A 19,074-nucleotide genomic window follows, 5' to 3' on the forward strand; every position below is an offset into this window, starting at 1 on the left:
ACGACCGAAACCCAACTTCCGGGCTTACATGTCCGCTTGCAAACACGTAACTTCACCCCAAGTTAAATAACGCGAGACATCGAAGCGCAAGAAACTAGCTTTAGAAACAAAGAAGCAGCCAGCCTGAGTGTACGAACGAATGAATCCGTGCCGCCGTGCACTCGAAAATACCGGTAAAAATTTTAAATCCAGGCCACAGGTCACGTGAAAGATCGATGATGCTGAACGCTATTTGCGTTTATAATGACGAAGAAACAATAAACTTACTAACAAAGAGTACAATATCTAATTAGCAATGATAATTTTGCCCTGTTTTTTATGTAACAAGAATGCTTCGGTAATTGTAAGAGAAAGTTTGTAAGATAAAATTGCGCTTATTACGATGCCTCTACCGGGAAATGTTGGAACTAACGTAAGCATCCCGAAGTGATGCTACTACGCTGGCTTTGTTAGCAGCGGCGCGCGGTCGATTTGTTCGCCCTCTGTGGCCATTTGTTGAACTTGAGAGTGTGCTACCCCTGGCACAGCCACCGAGTAGGAAACTCTATGACCGAGCCCACAAAGCGCAGGCGAGAGGCGGTGCTCTTTATACGCTAGCAGGAACGATGTTGTCGCTGCCGCTTGCGCTTTCCATCCGATGTCGAGGATCCAGTGAGGGAGCGCGGCTTTCGTCGACGCTTCCGAGGCGCTCAAAACTAGGGCTCCGTAGTTCCCGTTGCAGAACGGCATTTCCAGCTGTGGTAGGACGACCGAGGAAACGTTGAAGAGTGCTGGCAAGACGTAGGCGAAGGTAGGCACGAGTACCTACATTGCGAAAGTCAGTGGATGAGAAGGCTGTGTCATGGCGCAGCCACCGAGCCATCGAATTTCCTGCGACGTACCCTCTATCCGTAAAGCAAATATAGTTTTTTTTTATACAATGTCCGTGGTACTAGAGATCAAAGAACGAACGCGCTTTGAGATCGCGCGCGTAGCCGCTACAACCATCGACTTCAAAGAGCTTCGGATCCAGCAACAGCCGCAACAGTATCACAGCTAATCGCTGTATCTGCGGCTGCTCCCGACTCTCGCCTTGCAAGGAGCACGCGATTTATTTGAGCCTCGCCGAACTGTCTCCTCTCTTCTCCCAAGCCTGCAGGTCTCGTATGTTCAGACAAATAGAAGAACACCAAAGGGAAATGAAAGAAATACAGGTAACGGACTCTTATCAGACCTTACTTGTCACCTCGTCATCTGCAAAGGCGCTACAAACTATTTTAGAAGCGTTGCTTTCGTAAAAATGAAAAAAAATTGTAGTAATTTTTATTTCTAGGTGGCGCTACAAACGTCAAGATAGCGTTTGGGTGTGTGTGTGTGTGTGCGCGCGCACGCGGTTGCAACCGTTGTAGCTTCGGTTTGCGCACACTTTTGCAACCGTACACATGGTTACCGCTAGTCTCGTAGTCGCATTTTTCGGTCGTAGTATTTATTGTTTACGCTACACATTAGGTTGTTCTTGAAAAATTATGAAGGATTTAGTGGATAAAAATTATTGCTAATTAATTAGCGGTTTTTCAGTGCCATTATATTGTGTTTGAAAGGTTTTTACAACTCAATACGATAGTGAAGCTGTTAACGGCTTTCGGACTCAGTTACTTGGTTGCAGTTGTGCGGTGGTTAATACCTCGTGTTTTTTGATGAAAGTATTTTTTTGTCTTCGGACATAATGACACACATTTTAGTGAAATACTTTAACGACGATAAGTGGGACGTTTATCCGTTGAAGTCGTTGGCTCACCCAGCTACTAGTCTTCGACTGATGTGCGAACCTGGTTGTTTTGATGAGTTGCGCGGCAGAGGTCATGATGCCTGTTGGAGAGAAGGCACCACGAAACAGTCGCAGCCGAACTTCTGCAGATAGGTAAGTAATCTCGTTTTCTTGAGCACGTAGCCTTTTCTGTTTCTATTTTGACATTGACAAGCGTGAGATGTTAAGCACACCGTTCACTTTCTTCGAGCCAACCGCATGCCCCGGAGCACAAGTGCGCGATACTAACTCTCGCTGCCGCCGTCACATCGTTTGAAACAATGGTATGCGAAGAGGCAGCGGCGCCCCACGTGCGTAAATTTGCATTGCTTCATTTGTTCCTGTCTAATAACGTTTCCTTAATTTGTATAAGAGAAGCCAATTGGAACATAAGGATCGGCTTCTCTGCGCAGTGATAAATTTGTACAGTGGTCCGTCATCTTTCATAGGGGCTCACGTGGGCCGTCTAAGTGCTTGTCATCGCGTTCCGATACGTGAGAGGCGCGCTGCCTTTCAAGGTATTTAGGCAGGCACTACGAGCTTAGGAGAACCGCGACAAATAATTGTGCGGCAGGTGTGCAGCTGTGCTACGCTTGTACCACACTCGTACCGGAAGGCAGTGTTGGACTTCACGCCTACACATTTCGTAACTATGGCGGCCGCCGTGGCAATTTGGGGCTCGAGGTCGTGGATACGATCCCTGCAGCGGCCGCATTCGAAAGGAGCGGAATGCAAAAACGCTCGTGCATTGCGCATTGTATGCACGTAAAAATTTCCAGGAAGTCAAAATTAATATGGAGTCCCCAACTACGACGTGCCTCATAATCACATCGTTGGTTTCGCACGTAGGACATCAGAATTATTATTTTTTTTTATCCGTAGTGGCTCATCGTATACCATACGGTTAGTGTGATCACGTTTTGCGCCGTAGCGGTTAAGCGCGCCTCGATTTAGGTTGCGGCTAATGATGCGGCGCACCGCAAAATATATTTCGCCTCTTTGTGGTTTGCGGAGAACGGCCAACCGATTAGTCACAGCTACCGTGCGGTGACTGTACACGGATACACAGCGCAAATCAACAGAGGTGTGGTGACGACGTCGGCAAAGAACACCGCCGCCGACGGGCTCGCCTTATGGCCTATCACCGCCAAAACTACCGCAGTAAGCATCTTTATCTAGCGCGGCGGGTTGCCGTTGAAGGCGTACTGTACAATTTTAATAGGCGATAACCGAAACATGCCACCGTTCTCTGCTGCCTCTGAGTTGGACCGATCCGAATGTGCGTTGCTTGCAGAAGCGAAAGGAGCGCCGCGCGTTGTCGCCTCGAGCTAAGCGTCGCGCTCGAGCACCGTTTGCGCGGCGAAGAATGACGCGTGCATGAAGCTAGCTCACTGCGCCGACGCTACCGCGCAAAGCGCGCAAGGGCGTGTACGCGACGTTCTGCACACAAATCGCGTGGGATGGTCGGAGCCACGCCGGACCGGCTAGCTTCAAAGAAGCGGTACATGTTCTCACTCGTACAGGCACGCTCACGCTAGCATCGCTCTCGGCGTATCTTTAGGTCATTCCTTCTGCTGGACTTCTACCCAAATATTCAATATCTGCTTGGTATCGACTATGCACTGTCGCGTGGTCTTTGGTTATGCGAGAGAGCCGGGAATATTTCTCCCCGCTGTGAAACATCGCTGTGCGTGTCTTAGCTAACATTTACCGTAGCAACCAATTTCTTCCTTTTCTAGACAGCACTCGTAAAGAGTCGCAAATTCGTACTTGCCAGTATAGTGTGTACTTCTATTTCGTGCGTATTTATGTTTAGTGTGTGGCAGATACTTAGCGTAATCTAATTTTCTGTCCGTATTCCCTTCTCACAGGTTACGCATGCAGCACATTCCCTGGTGATAAAGTGTTCTACGTCAAGAGCCCCTTGGCGTCGTGCAAGAGACACCCGTTGATATGTGGCTGATTCACTAGCAAGCTCGCATCTCTGTTGCCACTCTCCATCAAGTGGGATTTTCAACTATTTTTTGTGCTGCTCTGTGGTGTACTAGCTGCCGCATGGACGCTGTGAAGGCTTACTTTTGATTTGCTCTGGCGTTTAGTAGTAAAGGAGGGGCTACCTTCTGAGGGGAGGCATTTACTTTTGTTTGTGAGGATGTTTACCAGCCTAACCAAGTGATACGTGCGTACTGTAAACAGCAGCACGAACAGAGGCGGACGACTCTGTTCGTGGAATTCTGGAATAGGTAGGAGCACACACGAGCGCAAGCTCAACTAAAAGTTTACTTTTGATGACAGTGGTATTAAAAACACTGGTGAACTTGACAAAGGTAAAAAGCCGTGCATGCGTGGCAGAAACAGCCACGTGCGACAAGAAAAAAACATGAAAAAATCATGTCATGTATAATAAACGTGTGTGCAAAACGAGAACAATCAGACAAATCTTTCGAAAAAGCGAAAGATTTGTCCGATAAGTGATACTACCCAACGAGGAATACTCTTTTGAGAGCTGCAACTTTTTCCCACTAAAGGCAACAGATAACTTGGTTATGCATTTGTTTGGTTGTGATCAGAAAATATTGCTTCTGGAACTCCTCTGGTGTTGCGGTATAGAGCAGAAAGAACGATTGTTTCATCACAAAGACCAGAACACAAGGGGACTTATGGAAGCATTATTTATTGATCACGAAGAAAAATTCATAAGCAAGATTTCTGTGACCCTTAGTGGGAAAGAGTTGCTGCAGTACTCGTTAATATCACTTACAGGACAAACCTTTCAGTTTTCATATTTTTGTTGGTTTTTGACGCACATGTTTATTCGACAGGACGTCTTTCGGTCCTTTTTTGTTGTGCCGGGCTGTTTCTGCTGCGCATCCATGACTTCTTTGTGAAGTTGGCCAGTGTGTTTAACATCTTTTTCACGAATAAACTTCTAGTTGAGTCAGCGTTCATGTGTGTTCCTGCCTTAATTCATCCTTATCGTCTCTGAGTGGTTGTCAAATATAAATGTACACCAAATTGGCGAAGGGTCCATAGAATTGATACATGAAGTTATTTGCGCTGTTTATTTCAGGAAGAATGCTATAGGGTCTTATCTTCTCTTTGTTTTTAACACTGATGTGCATTTTTCTAGTTCAACTTCAAGGAGTCCCCTGAGGAAGCCAATAAGAGGGATGGTAACTTCCTTTGTGCGTAAGATTTATGAATTTCATCTATTCAAGGCATGACATGTCACATGCATGTTTGTAGGTATGCAAGCATTCGTAGTTTTTTAAACATACTAAGCTTTACTTTTCGATTCCCATGACGTTGCTTTGTACTGTGCTGTATTCTCCAGGCGCAGGAACCTTTTTTATGCCGTAAGTGCGTGTTCTTTTTCTATATATTGGAGAAAAAATTGCCGTGAGCTAAAATATGCATGCATATGACTTGTAATTTTTCTTCAACACGGGTGCTGTATCTCCCTCCGTCTTTGTTACTGCTTTGTCCCAATTTTTATGCAACTTTTGTCTATTTTATGCAATAAAATTCGGGTAGCATTTTAATAACATTTTACCTGCGCAATTGAAGTCATTGGTGTTTCGTATACGCATTTATTTGCGTTTTTCACTGTCTCACCAATCTGGCTGTCCAGTCATTGGAACCTTTTCTCATCCTTTATGACTATTTCTGGAGTACTTGACACTGCAAGTGCAGGTGACCATTTATTCGGCTGTTTCGAATTGTGTTAGCCGTGTGTTACTACCAATTTTCTGTGGTAAATGATTATTTTTCTCTTATCGTTCAAGGTATCAGCCTTGCATTACTTCTTTATTGACTGAGGTACCACTTATTTGCTGGGTATAGGGAAAAAGGCCCCCAAAAGTGCTCTAATTAGCTTTGGACAAGTCCAGAAAAATTACCTGAAAATGAGCTCACTAAATTGAGGAAATGCCACCAACAAACTTTTCTGTACCCAAAATTAACATAATCAAATGGTGTACTGTTCGTTCTTGACTTGTGCCAGGGAGATAAGCTGCATTCATTACGCAAAAGTTTTACAAGTTTATTTCTGGAGACAGCAAACCTGGCTCGTCAGAAACATATGATTCATGTGTTCACCACGCCCGACAACTTTCTAAATGATGTCTCGTCATTTAATAGCTAAGTTGAGTGAGGTGATTTTATAAAATAATTGGGCAACATGAAAATATATACATCTCGAAGACAGAAAGCTCAGGCAAGTCTACTTTGGTACTTCAATAAATTTAATCGCGGTGAAGGACATGTTCTAAAGCTTGTATATATTTACGTGAAGGCATTTCTTTCAAGTCTTATTTTGCCTTCTCACAGTCAGCCGTAACTCTTCCTGTGATGTGTTAGTGTGCGAAACATTTAATGTAACATTCAGATGTCTTTTGTGTATTCACACGCAAGCAGCTTCAAGGGTGCATGTGTTCAAAGTTGGTTGTTACAAGGGTATGCTTAAGCCCTGCCTTTTGAGTCGCTTTGCCTTCTAGTCATAAACTGAAGTCGAAAGTGAAGACCACAATGATCGTTTTGATTGAATTCATATGTATAGGTTTTTTCAGATGCATTTACACTGCTAGGGTGCTGTAGGTTCTAGCCTATGTCTCCAGGTTCGATGTAGTGGTGCTTATGTACTGTAATAATGTTTCATGTGCACGCATCTTTAGTGTAAATAAAGGTACTTCAAATTGATCAGTCTCTCCTCTGCTTTTGTTTGTGTTTGGAAAAGTTATGAGCAGGCACCGGGGCATGCAAGTGTGAACAGCAAAGCAATTTCAATATATGAATGAAAATCCACTAGCCCAACGAAACGTCAATCACATTTCAATGGCGACTTCTGAAATCCCAGTGCCATCTCAACTGGGTTACAATGTACTTTTCAGTGCTGTGGCAATAACTCAACAGGTCAACAGAACTGCCACAATGTCACTTCAACGTAGAATCAATGGTAACCCAACAATCATTCAACAAAACGAACACAACGGGCCGTCTAAGCAAAATGGACTTTCAATGGTAACTTAACAATTATTCAACATTGAGATACTCAATGGTGTTTCAATTAAATTTCAGTGGCCAATATTCAAGAGCCACCAACACTCAACCCAGCAATTCTCCAACAAACTCTCAATAATTCCTCAATATAAAACTCAACATTGACTAAAGATATTTCAATGTCTTCAATGATATTCGATTTCTCCTGATATTAGTGTCCACCTCTTGGAATAATCCAGCTCAGGAATAAGAATTATGCTATCTGCCGGAGGCGATTCTTCTAAATTCCGGAGAATTTATAAATCATTACCCCGTATATTGTCCGTTGAATCTAAGAATGAAGGTAATGAAGGTACCGCGTATGCAGCCGTGTGCGCTACAAGAAGGTGGTGGTGTCGTTGACCAAAAGAGCAATTGGCGCGCTTTATTGTCACGCACCGGTGCGGTGAACTCGAGGCCACAAGAAAAAAATATGATGCGCGACGGGAAAGCTTTCTTCTATTGCGCGCAATCACACCCTGAGCTGTCGTCACGGCACCGGGTCGGATGTCGATCAGAAGGCTGCCAAGCTCGCTCTTGATTCCATAGTCCGGCGTACACCACCATGTCACTCCCCCGTCCCATACACCTGGAGTGGCCTAAATGAACCGGCATATTTTCTGATTCTGCCATGTCAGCGCCTCGCTTGAAGAATTTTTGTGGCGTGTGTTAGAAATTAGTTTTACCGCTAATATGTAAGGCGTAACTTTTACGCAGCTAGTAGCTGTTCATTGCTTGTGCTTGTTCAGTGCGTTCTATAATTCGAACTGGCTTGATTCTCTGCTGTAATGTTTGGTGCTTTTGTTTCAGTTGTTCTTTGTGCTGCACTTGTGTTAGGGTCTTCCACGCACGTAACGACGCCCGGGCTAACAGTATAAGATAAATAAATAAATAAATCTTTTGGTTTTGTTTTCCGGGAGGTGTGTATGTGTCGTGACGTCATGACGCAAGATTCTCACGTGGTAGCCCCGAATGACGTGCGGTTCTGGCACTCTCTCTCCGGCTCGCTACATCGGGCCACAGCTTGTCAGGCGACCTAGCGAGCGTGTTCTGCTCCCACGTGACTGCTTTCTGCCTCGTGACATCATGAAGCATACACAAGGAAGCCAAAAAGCCGTTTTTTTTCTTCTAAGTTTTCGACTTGTGCGACCGTTATTGAACGCAAAAAAAAATAATATGCGAGAAAAAAAGAGAGGTCGCTATCATTGCGTCCCCTTTAAAGAGGCGGGGTTGCAGCCCACGACTCAGTCTGCCTTCGCAGTGTGCGCGGGGCCCACCCCAGCGAGTGATTGTGCGCGTGCTGTGTGCAGAGTACCTGAAGTACGCTCCCTGCTTCGGCCGCATGTCTCGGCGCGACGGGCCCTGCAGCGGCAAATACGAGAGGCTGAGCAAGCTCATGAGCTCCGAGATGGACTTCACCCAGCAGCACAACAGCACGCTGCCCCAGTTCTGCTGGTGAGAATCTATATGCGCGCTCAGAGATGCGAGGGGCACACTGAGCGGCATAGCCGGCCAAGGCTTCTCGCAGCAAACCGTTTTGATCCCGCAGGAAAACTCTCGTTGGATCCGGTGTCTCAGACATGCCGTGTACCAAAGTTAGGGGTGTTCGAATTGTAAATTTCCAAATTGAATTGAATAGGAGTATTTGGGGAAAACAGCATACTTTTTTTTCAGATTTCTAATGAAAGCGAGATGTAATCTTTCCCCGGAGGCTATTTGGTAAAAAACAAAATGGCAGGTTTCGTTACTCTATTTGATACGCGCACGTAGTGCCGTTCGCAACTGGGCGTACTGCAGACAACGGAAGAGCTTGCAAATGAGAAGCAACTGATTTCGTTTGTACAGTACACTCAACGAATCGAGGGAGCAGCACGTCACCGGATAGGGTGGTGTGTTCGTCGAAGGAGATAAGTGTGTGACACTGCGGCTCCGCACGTTGTTCTTAAAGGGGTGCAAACACGGTGGGTCAAATAATCGAGAGGACAAATTCCGTTTTAATGGCTGGAAACTATTAGGCATAACTAATCTGCGCCGCGTCCAGGGATCGCTGCGCTACTGCGCAACTGCTTCTGTCGTGCTTCTGCTCTCGGGCAGCAATTTCTCCCTCGATAAGTGGTGGTAGATTCGAGCAGAATGTTGGTCAATTTCCCATTGCGAATTAAATAGCGAAGACCACTCGATTCGTATTCGAAATTTCTTATTTTCGCACACCCTTAACTAGGACGCATGAAATTGTTGCTCGAAACATGTTCTCACGCGTGCCTCCATAAAAAAAGAAGCAGGGCGCTCCTCGGCGCGACAGCGCGCTTATGTCGGTCAAGTTGCCATACCGAGCGCTTCCGCATCATATTTGTTTGCGAGGTACGGCGCAGTGTATTGTTTGTGTATCCAATGGAAAAACCCTAAATGTAGTAGGACTGAGATCTGCCTTCATTCAGTTTTTTCTATCAATCGAAAACTTGTTATTCAGGTGCGTGTGCTTATTTCAGCGTTCTCTTATTTCAAAACAATAATCGCTATCCACTGACAGGCACTTGTTGGCGAAATGATTTAGACCGGTTTGACTTAGAGGCACGACAAATGATGATGAGATTACGGACTCGTTCATGTGCCTTGTGTGATGGTCACGTATCTGCAACATTCCCAGTCGCTGTCGCGGCAGTGCACTGAGGCAGCTGTAGATGAGGTAAGCGAGAGACTCGTTCCGCTTTCACTTGTGCTATGCACGGATGTTCTGGGATCTTTTTTTCTCCATAAATACGTCACTTATATTTAAGCGAGCAATGTGGTGGTCGCACATGCACTGCACCTTGTCATACAATGGGTCGGACCGGTACGATACTGGACTCTACAGCGTCCTGGCTTCAGCTAGTGTGTGTCTCGTACCTCAGGAACTCTGTTGTCTAGAGCTTGTCCGCATTTTCTTTCATTCTTTTGCCTTGTCAGCGTAAAATATTTTTTTGAGAGGACACGTACAACAGGACGAGTAGGAGTAGATCGGGCAAACCGGCCAACGCTTTAATGGTCGGGAGCGCAAGCTGCGAATGCTTCTGGCAGCCTAATGGCCATACATGACAAGGAATGCGGTTGTTATGCAGTGCCCGAATATGCAGCTTTAGAACAGAGAGATGAAGATGGCATAGAAGTAATGAATGAAACCGTAACTAGGCTGGCTTCAGAAGCAGCAATTGAAGGGAGAGATAAGGCACCAAGGCAACCAGTAGGTAAGCTCTCCCAAGTAACGAAAGACCTCATAAAGAAACGACAAAGCATGAAAGTGTCCAACTCAAGAGATCAGATAGAATTCGCGGAACTGTCAAAACTTATCAACAAGGAGAAAGTAAGTGATACTCGAAATTATAACGTGAGAAAGACTGAGGAAGGAGTAAAAAATGGACGCAGCATGAAATCAGTGACAAGAAAACCTGACATAGGACAAGCCAAGATGTATGCACTGAAAGGCAAGCAAGGTAATATCATCAACAATTTCGAAGATATAGTAAAAGCAGCGGAATAATTCTATACTGATCTGTACAGTACTTAGAGCAGCCACGATACCTCCATTCGAAGTAGTGATGAACAGGTTACAGAGGCTGCTCCTCTTACCAGGGATGAAGTCGAAAGGGCCTTGCGAGACATGAAATGGGAAAAAGCGGCGGGAGAAGATGGAATAACAATGGATTTATTTATTTTATTTATTTATTTATTTATTTATTTACATGTACCTTACAGGCCTTCGAGAAGGCATAGTGTAAGGGGGGAAATACGGTAACATATTAGTACGGAATCGGGAAAGAAATAAACATCAGCATAATGAAAGGAGTACGCACAGAACATGGAAAATTAATACATTAGCAAATACAATATGTGGATCAATAACAATAAATGATAAACAACAACATAATAGCATATTAACATTGTAAACGTTTTTGCACGTTATACCGTAGTTAGTATTGTAACAAAATTGGGAGCACTGAAATTCTTTAGCATTGTAGAAAAAATGCAAGAAAATTACAAAAGAGATGACGTGTTTAGACGGTTGAAACGGCATATTGATCGGTTAGCAGACTGCGAAATGCAGTGTGTTTAGACTGGCATGCAATGGTGTCTGGTAGTGCGTTCCATAAACGGACCGCACGGGGCAAAGCTGAAAAATTAAAAGCGTGTGTGTTGCCATAAATTCGGGTGTAGCTGAACTGATTGTTCAGTCGTTGTGACGTCGAGGATGCTTTTTTCAGATTTAATAAGGTTAGGCCAACTGTGTGAACAAATCTATGAAATAATAATAGCAGGGGAATATCACGGCGAGTAGTTAGTGGTTGCAACGAAAAATCAATTTTTATTTGGGTTACGCTTGACTGGTTACTATAATTTTCAGAAATGAAACGGCTCGCTCTATTCTGGATGCTCTCCAGCAGTTCGATGAGGTAATTTTGATGAGGAGACCATATACAAGAAGCGTACTCAATTTGTGGCCGTACAATAGTTACGTAAGCTAGTTTTCGTAGTGGTGAAGTCGCACTTCTTAATTTGCGGCGCAGAAATCCTAATGATCTGGAGTCGTTAGCTGAAATGGAGGTGATGTGTTTAGTCCATGAAAGATTGTGTGTAAGGAGCACTCCTGAGTACTTATATTCTGTGGTGTGGTCAACTATGTTAGAATCCAGATGATAAGAAAATTGAGAGTTAACAGTTTTTCGAGAAACGGAAGCTACTTTGCACTTCGACACGAATCAAAGACGTAGGAGCTATCTGGCTAGAATAGCTTGCGGCCCTTTATACGAAACGTCTCACGACTTGAAGGGTCCCAGAGATGATGATGTTGTTGATGATGATGATGACATGCTTTTTTTTTTTTTGTTGCTTTTGTAGGTAACATATGCACACTGGCGCTACGTGACTGTTGGCTATAGATAGTTAACAGAAATCCTATGTGTGCTTTTTCTTTTTTTAATCCAGTGTGTGTGTGGAAGAGGTTCTTTATATGCTTCTGTTTCGCCCCGTAGAATGCCTGTATTGTGTACCTTGCGGGATTTACTTAAGCTGTCCCTGCGGAACAAAACTGCGCAGTGGTCGCGATTGGGTGTTCGTTCGGAGCCGTGGCCTTCGTGGGCTTCGTCCGTTTGCAGCTTTGTAACGAGCCGCCGTGGTTCAGGTGCAATGGCGACGCTGTGCAACTGCGAACAAGCTCGGGGGTTTGACCTCACCCATGGCGGGAGTGTTTCGATGCGGACAGATTTTCTTAGAGAACGCAGTCACCAGTATTCACCCTGGTGCGCACTCTCTGCGGCTTTTTGAGTGAGGCTCATCAGTACACATTCTGCGGCCTCTCTCTGTTGTCTTTGGCCGGATGGTTTGTATCGAGACCTCGCACACGCAACGCAGTCGCCTTCGAAGCGCCTGGTGCGCAGAGTGTTTTTGTCGGCGCCAGTGCGTGAGGAAGCATGCGGGGGCCGCCGTCTATAATGAGCACGTGTACCGAGTGCGAACCGACGAAGCTCTGCGGCAGCAGAGTTCTAAATACGCGCGGGCGGATTCATTTACACTGCGGACAGCGCGAAAGCACAGCGTAGAGTTATGAAATTGGAGGGTTTTGAGAAGATGGACAACTAGGGAATGGCGAGGGAGGCGAGGGCGTTCGGCGATGCCACAAAGGGGAGCGCTTTTTGCGGCTGAATGGTACCGAATAGATCAGTGACAACTAAAAGCTTTTGTGCGCGTATACCGCTTGATTTTCCGTCAAGCAGTGCGACACAAGTCTGATTGACGCTGGCCTCGCCAGAGATCATGGCCTTCGACCCCACTGTGGCGATGTGCCAGGGATAATGACGAGACGTTCATTTGAGGATCGCCAGCCGTTTGTGCGCAGGGGCAATTAAGAGCGGGCGTGAGAGAGAAAATTTGGGGGCTTTTGCTCCTTGACTACATGACTCCGCCTAGGCACTACGGAGGAGATTTCTTAGCGCGTGTTGTATGCGTTTATCCCCTAGACATGCGTATGCGTTTGTCCCCTACTTGTCCCCGGCATTGCGGAGTGCGATCGAGTTTACGCTCCGCCGCTGGCTGCCCGCGTGGTGAAGCAGTGGGCATGGACGCCCAATTTGGTGATCGCTGTGTCTGAAGGGGCAAGGTTCTCACTGGTGTTGTATAAGTTGCGGGTCGCTTTTTTCGTCGCGACGATCTATAGATTGGATTTTCTTTACAAGCACTGCTCCAGGAGGGCACATGTAACCGGCAAACGGAGGCCTCAAGAGAGCACCTGTGGTTATAATAAAGCAGGCGGCGCAGGGTCCCCAGGGCAACCAAGGGGTAGCGGGGGCTCAAAGCTGGAAACAGGGCGGCCAGTGGTGTATAAGATCGGCTATCGCTATCGCGGACAGTCAATTTTTCAAGCGAACACCCCCTGGCACGCTTCGGCCTCCGCGGCCCCAACCTACGACCTAGTCCGTCTTCTAGCTTTGGTATCCCCGTTGTCGCTTTGGTGTCCCGGAGGCGCCGCCAATAATGTGAAATAATGACACGTTGTTGCAATTAGTAAAGAACACGATTGAATAAATATAGTTCTGTCCAGCCGCGAACTTGTGACGCTAAGTTCAGCGCTACCACGCCCCGCGACTTCTGCAACACCATTCAGAACTCTGCCTCTGAATCTGCGTCAAACAGACTTTCTCGCGCCAGCGGCTCTGGTGCTGAGTCAATCGTCACTTTCAGTCACTTGCGTTCAACCGCGGTTGCTACGGCGCTCTGCCTTGCAGAATTTCAATATATGTGGCCCGGGCTCTATTACGGTCACTACTGCTCCCCCAGAAACGTCTGTGATGTTATTCACAAGGTACATCGCCGTAAGGCGCGAGAAAGCTATGATCTGCCACGACTGAGCACAAGCACCGCAGGTGCAAGACACTCCGTCCGACACAGCGGTCGCCAAATCGGGCGTCAGTGCCCGCTGCTTCACCTATTTTACCGCGCCGGCAGCCAGCGTCCGAGCGTAATGACGGCACGCCTAGGGACAAACGCCTACAACACGCGCTAAGAAACCTCCTCCGTAGTGCCCGGGCAGAGTTACAGTTAACTAGAGAACTAGAAGGTAGCAGAGTCATATATTTAAGGAGCAAAAGCCCCCAGATTTTCTCTCTCGCGCCCGCTCTTACATCGCGCCTCCGCACAAACGGCTGGCGATCCCTCAAATGGTCGTCTCGTGGGATGACGTGCTGCGGATTTAGGACTTGTTATATAGAACACGCCTCGTGGTTTCGCTTTCGCGTTTTTGCCATTGGTGACGCCAGGCGCTGTTGTTGTCGCAGCTACTTCTACGCCTTCTACAACTGCTACCGGGCCCAGACGGAGAAGCAATGCGGCGCGCAGGCGTACCGGCTCTTCGAGCGCTACACGGGCTACCTAAGCAGCAGCCTCTTCACCGGGTCCTGCGAGAAGCACCTGAACCACACCGAGTGCGACGCGGTTGCCTCGTCCACCACCGGCCGGGCACCGGCCCTCGGGGCCTGCGGGCTGCCACTGCTGGCGCTGGCCGCCGCCGCGACGGCGCTGCGCCGGCGTTCGTAGACGGCCGAGCTCGGCACGATGTTCTTCGCCGAGCATTTGCTAACGGGGGACTGCCAAGCGGGATCGGAAGGTGACGCGGATGCCGAGTGGGCCAAGGCTTACTTTTCGCTGTGGATCTTTTTTGCTCGATCTCTTCTCGTAGCAAGGCCGAGTCCTGTCCGCGTTTTGCCGGATTAACACTCGCTGCAGCGCCGGTCGCCTGTATGTATAAGGTATGACGAACTCCACCCCCTTCATGTGCACTACCCTTGGCACGCGTTCAGCACAGAGACTCCCACTGGCTGCAAACCTTTTCCTCGGGGAGCCCGTCACTATATGGCGGCTCATTGCTAGCATTGACGTAAGCGGCCCCGTTATGAGAGCGTCAAAGAACCGCGCAAGCGGTCGCGGAATTAGTCTCGATTAGAGCGATTCTGGAGCTCGTTTATTGCTTTTGGCCCTAAAAAAGAGGCAAATAAAGCGGTTCGAAGCGGCAGTACTTACAGTGGATCTCACGTGTGCATGAGGCGTCAAGGGAACCTCCGATTTGGCGCGAGTACTAGACGGCAACGGCGAGACAGACGCGGCTCTAGACTTTGGCAGCAATTGTAGGGAGTTTATAATTTATGTGGCAAAAAACTGTGTCGCAACGTTGCTTGAAGAAGGCCCCTTTGCGTTGCTTGAAGAAGGACTTCTGCTCCTGTCGTTTTTGACGCGCGGCAACTAAAGCTCGGCTAAAGCGGCACACGCCCGATCACACGATGCGCGCGTTTTCTTCACTGCCACACGTTAGAGTCTTGTTGGGTTCTCCAAGCGCGTGACATCAATGTTATATATTGGTTCAACGTACTTGTTTCATCGCAAAAACACCCAATAACGTTCGGCGAAAAACCCTGCTTGTGCCGCTTCATGCATTTTCTCAGCAACCGCGCGGCGTGCAGTGCAAGGGAGAAGGATATTGTGCGCGTTCGTTCCCTTGCCGTCCCATCTATCCTTCAGTCGGGCGAATGTCCGGTTGCCAGCTTGTCGGAATATTTTTTTTTAATTTTTTTGAGACTACGATGGTGTTGCTTTCTGCGTCGGATATATAATGAGAGTTGCAATATGTCGGACACGGATTTGGCTTCGTCCTATGCACCAATAGTAGCTAAAATGTATCAGGAGAGGCGTTTCATCGTAGGTGTTTGCAGAAAATTTGCACACCTGATGATTGTGAGCAACCAGCCGACTAGGGGTTAATCGCATCGCATGTGATCTTGACACGCGATTCCTATGGAGATTGCAGGACGACCACTTGAGTCTCGCCTTTTTTCGCCTCCGTGCTCAGCCTTATGCCCGTCCTCGGAACGCCTGCGGTTGTGAGCAGGTGCGCTTTCCAGAACTGTTGCGCGGCTTTCCACGCCTCTGGTGGTGGGTGCACACGCAGCAAGAGAGATCGCTGCACGTTAAGAAAAAATAAAAGAGAGAGAGAGGACCTGCCAGACATGACACATCGCGAGCGTGTCACATGTGATGAAAGGAGAGCTGCTGTTCGAGCGTAAACGGCAGCCGCTGAAGGCAGCGAGTGACAGTGCCTCAGGCTCAATTTGTCATCACGCCATAAGTCGTTCGTGCCAATTTCGATCGGGCGTTTAAAGCTGCTTCAACAATATTCCTCATTATCTGACAAACACTGTCTACCCCCGACGTGAAAGGCGCTTCCTAACGTGATTTGACGCGGCTTCGGGCAGCATGCTTCTTGCTGTTTCAAATGTTGGAACACACAACCTACCCAGCACATTTCTTTTGCCTGCATAGATAAAGCAGCTATATAGGAATCGCCAAATTGTAAATAAGGTCGCCTTCCACTGCCCGCTACTTCTAAAACAACTGACGCCGCCGGCACTGATTGAGTATAAGCAGCGTCGGCGAACGGCAACGGAAAACAAAATCACAATGATTGCTACCGAACAAGCCGTAAGATCTCGATATTTCTTCCGGTTATGCAATGCGATGGCGGAGTGGTGTTTGGGGTACGGCGTGTCGTACTTGTATTTCTGGCAAGTGCACCTTCGCTTAGCGTGCCACGTGCAACGATTCAATGGCGTACGAAGCGCTCGAGTTAATCTCTCGGCAGCACTGGAAAAGCACTGTGCTCTCCTCATTGGCTGTCGGTCAGCAGGAGTCAATTGACAGCTGAGCCTCTCTCTCGCACTCCTTCAAAGGGGCAGGCGTCTGTTATGACATCCTTATTTGTTAGCTATCATTCATGAAGGCCGGAGAAATTGAGGAACCCCTTTGTCATGCTAACGTTAAACAGAATTATTTTCTTGCTCCGTAGTTTTGCTTTGAGAACCTTGTCTTACTTCAGTGACTGTGGGGTCCGCCTGCGGACAGCAAGGTCACAGGTTTGTTTCCTGGCCGAAAAAAAAAATAACTGAAAATAGGCAGTGCGGCTGAGTGCAATTCTAAGGCACCAAAACCGGAAGAACCACAGTTGGTTCTTCTCTCCTTGGGAGCAAAGCGTATAAGGCACTGCTTCACAGCATTCGTCAAATGACGACAGATGTTTTTCGGACGACACAGCAGTTCTTCGACGTCTCGAATTCCAACTGGCAAAATATTCTTTCCACAGCGCGGGGTGTGACATAGCGCGCAGTTTCTTTTACTGCCATGATCGTCATTTTCGTCGAAGTTGTCGTTTCGGCTTGTCTCTGTCATCAGCCTTTTTCAGGCACCGTAAGTTCGTTCGCGATCACTTCGTGCATAAGGGATAAATAATGCTCGTCGTTTTAGCGAGCCGGATACTGGATCCTTCCACCGCACGTCTGTTTACTGTGACTTGCGGAATTTCGGTTTTCGAGTTGCGTTGTTTGCGGCAGCAGTGATGTGGTTGTGTTCATTAGTTTGTACCGTGCCGTGCTCGTTATCTCACGCGGTTGCTGGGTCGGCCTAGATCGGGGCATCTTTGTGGGTGCAAGCGAGGGAGCCGATCTGACGACACTGAAGAGCAGCACTACCGGCACTTTACCAATATTTTTTGTATGTGTTCGTTTGCAACCGATGCGAATTTTGCTCCAAGTGAAATGTTGTGCAGTCTTGGCAAGTTGCGGCGCGAAAGCGGTTAATGCGTTGATCACTATTCGTGTTCCCTTCGCTTGTGGTGTACAAAGAGCTTACAGAGGCGCCTGCCAAGCTCACTGCAAGCCGGAAAGACGAAACGTGCGAAATGCATCTTTGTGTTGAACAGACACGTGGGCGGCAGAAAAGCGGTCACCGTACCTACGCACAGGAGACTATCAAAATAATATTGTGTTGGACTTCATTAGGGGTGTCTACTTGGCTGAATCTTTGAGTTCTTTCATCAAATTTACACATACTCGGTAAAACACAATCTTCTCGCGGTTGTTCACGTTCTTGGCCGTGCGTGCTGTTGCGCGGCTGTCCGAGAAGGTTCATTGCGTGCCTCGTTTCAGTCCTGCCGATCGGGCCGTCTCTCTGCACCTGCAGGGCTGGCTGCTCCCGAACTCTTTGCGGCCTTGGGGAACTTCACCTGCCTTCACTCCTTTCCCCACTGCCTCTTGTTCCCCACCGATGTGCTGTTTATCCACGGCCTCGCGAGGGTTCTTGTGATGAAAGAATATTTCTTGCGAAAGACTACCTAAGTGCTGAAGGGGTGCTCCTAATTGTTTAATTCAAGTTCTAATGTAAAAATCCACCCAGTGGGCTCGGATTCGTTTTGGCCCCTCACGGAACCCTAAAATACCGTTCGTGAAAACCCTGAGATTCGCGGAACCCACTTTGGAAACCCCTGCGCTACACCATGACAGATTCGACGTAATGTACTCCACCAACAGGAAAGCCTGCATGCAACCAACTCGTCGAAGCGTCGGCTGTAGTCTGAGGCTTCCCTTGTCAGCCCGTCGGTTGATGAAGGCAGAGGTTCGGGTTATCATGCTGCTATCCTAAGTAGCGCTTCAAAAGACAGCTACCGACATGGAAACGACCACAGATGGCGCTGTGTGCTGTCGCCCTTCTGTCCGTTCTTGTCTATTTAGCGCTATCGGCTGATATCACTTCCACTTCCTGATGTTAAATGAAACGAACCCGTGCCCAAGTGCGGCTGTATGTTGCGGCACCCTCCAGGCCGTGTGAGTATAAGTTGGGCGCACTTTTCATCCCAACTGGGGCGCCATGTTTTCATTGTTGATGCTGAATTCTCGTTGTTTTATGTTTCCACAAAGCATTTCGTGCGAAATTGGTATCGGCCATTGGCCGGCCGCCTTCTCCAACTTTACGATTGGTTGCAATTTGCTCCCGCAAACAATTTCACATATTGTAAGAGCTTTTCTGTAAATACGGGCCGTGATGCCCCGCACTCTGAAACGCTGCCTTGTAAAGGCTACCTTCGCCATTTAACTTTGCTGGTGAACTCTTGATGTTCTCACTAGTCGCAACGTTATACAAATAAAATGTTTTTATGGTATGATTTATACGTGCTTATCTCAAGGACGGCAAATTGTCGCGACATTTCACTTGGCACCACCTAGCCTCGAAGAATAAATCACAATAAGCAGTGATAATGCTTTAGGCTTTTGACGCTGTAGCGAGGTGTGTGGGAAAAAAAAGAAAAAAAGTGATGAATCGCGGTGAAGCTGAAATCGCTCCATAAAATTTTTTTACATGGCTTATTTTTGAAATACGCGCGCGTGATTCACCTTTATCGTGAG

The 19,074-nt window shown here is 47.4% G+C and overlaps 1 protein-coding gene across 1 annotated transcript in view; it reads left to right on the top strand.

Moving 5' to 3' along the window:
* Positions 1-18,833, top strand: part of LOC126520608 (uncharacterized) — a 107,866-nt gene extending 89,033 nt beyond the window's left edge. The window contains exons 4-5 of the mRNA XM_050169405.3: positions 8,134-8,278; positions 14,128-18,833. Coding sequence (XP_050025362.1) covers positions 8,134-8,278; positions 14,128-14,386 — 404 coding nt within the window. The 3' untranslated portion in view covers positions 14,387-18,833. The remainder of the gene's footprint in view (positions 1-8,133; positions 8,279-14,127) is intronic.
* The last annotated feature ends 241 nt before the right edge of the window (positions 18,834-19,074 follow it).

The sequence above is a fragment of the Dermacentor andersoni genome, chromosome 3, assembly GCF_023375885.2.
Source record: "Dermacentor andersoni chromosome 3, qqDerAnde1_hic_scaffold, whole genome shotgun sequence".
NCBI lineage: Eukaryota > Metazoa > Arthropoda > Arachnida > Ixodida > Ixodidae > Dermacentor > Dermacentor andersoni.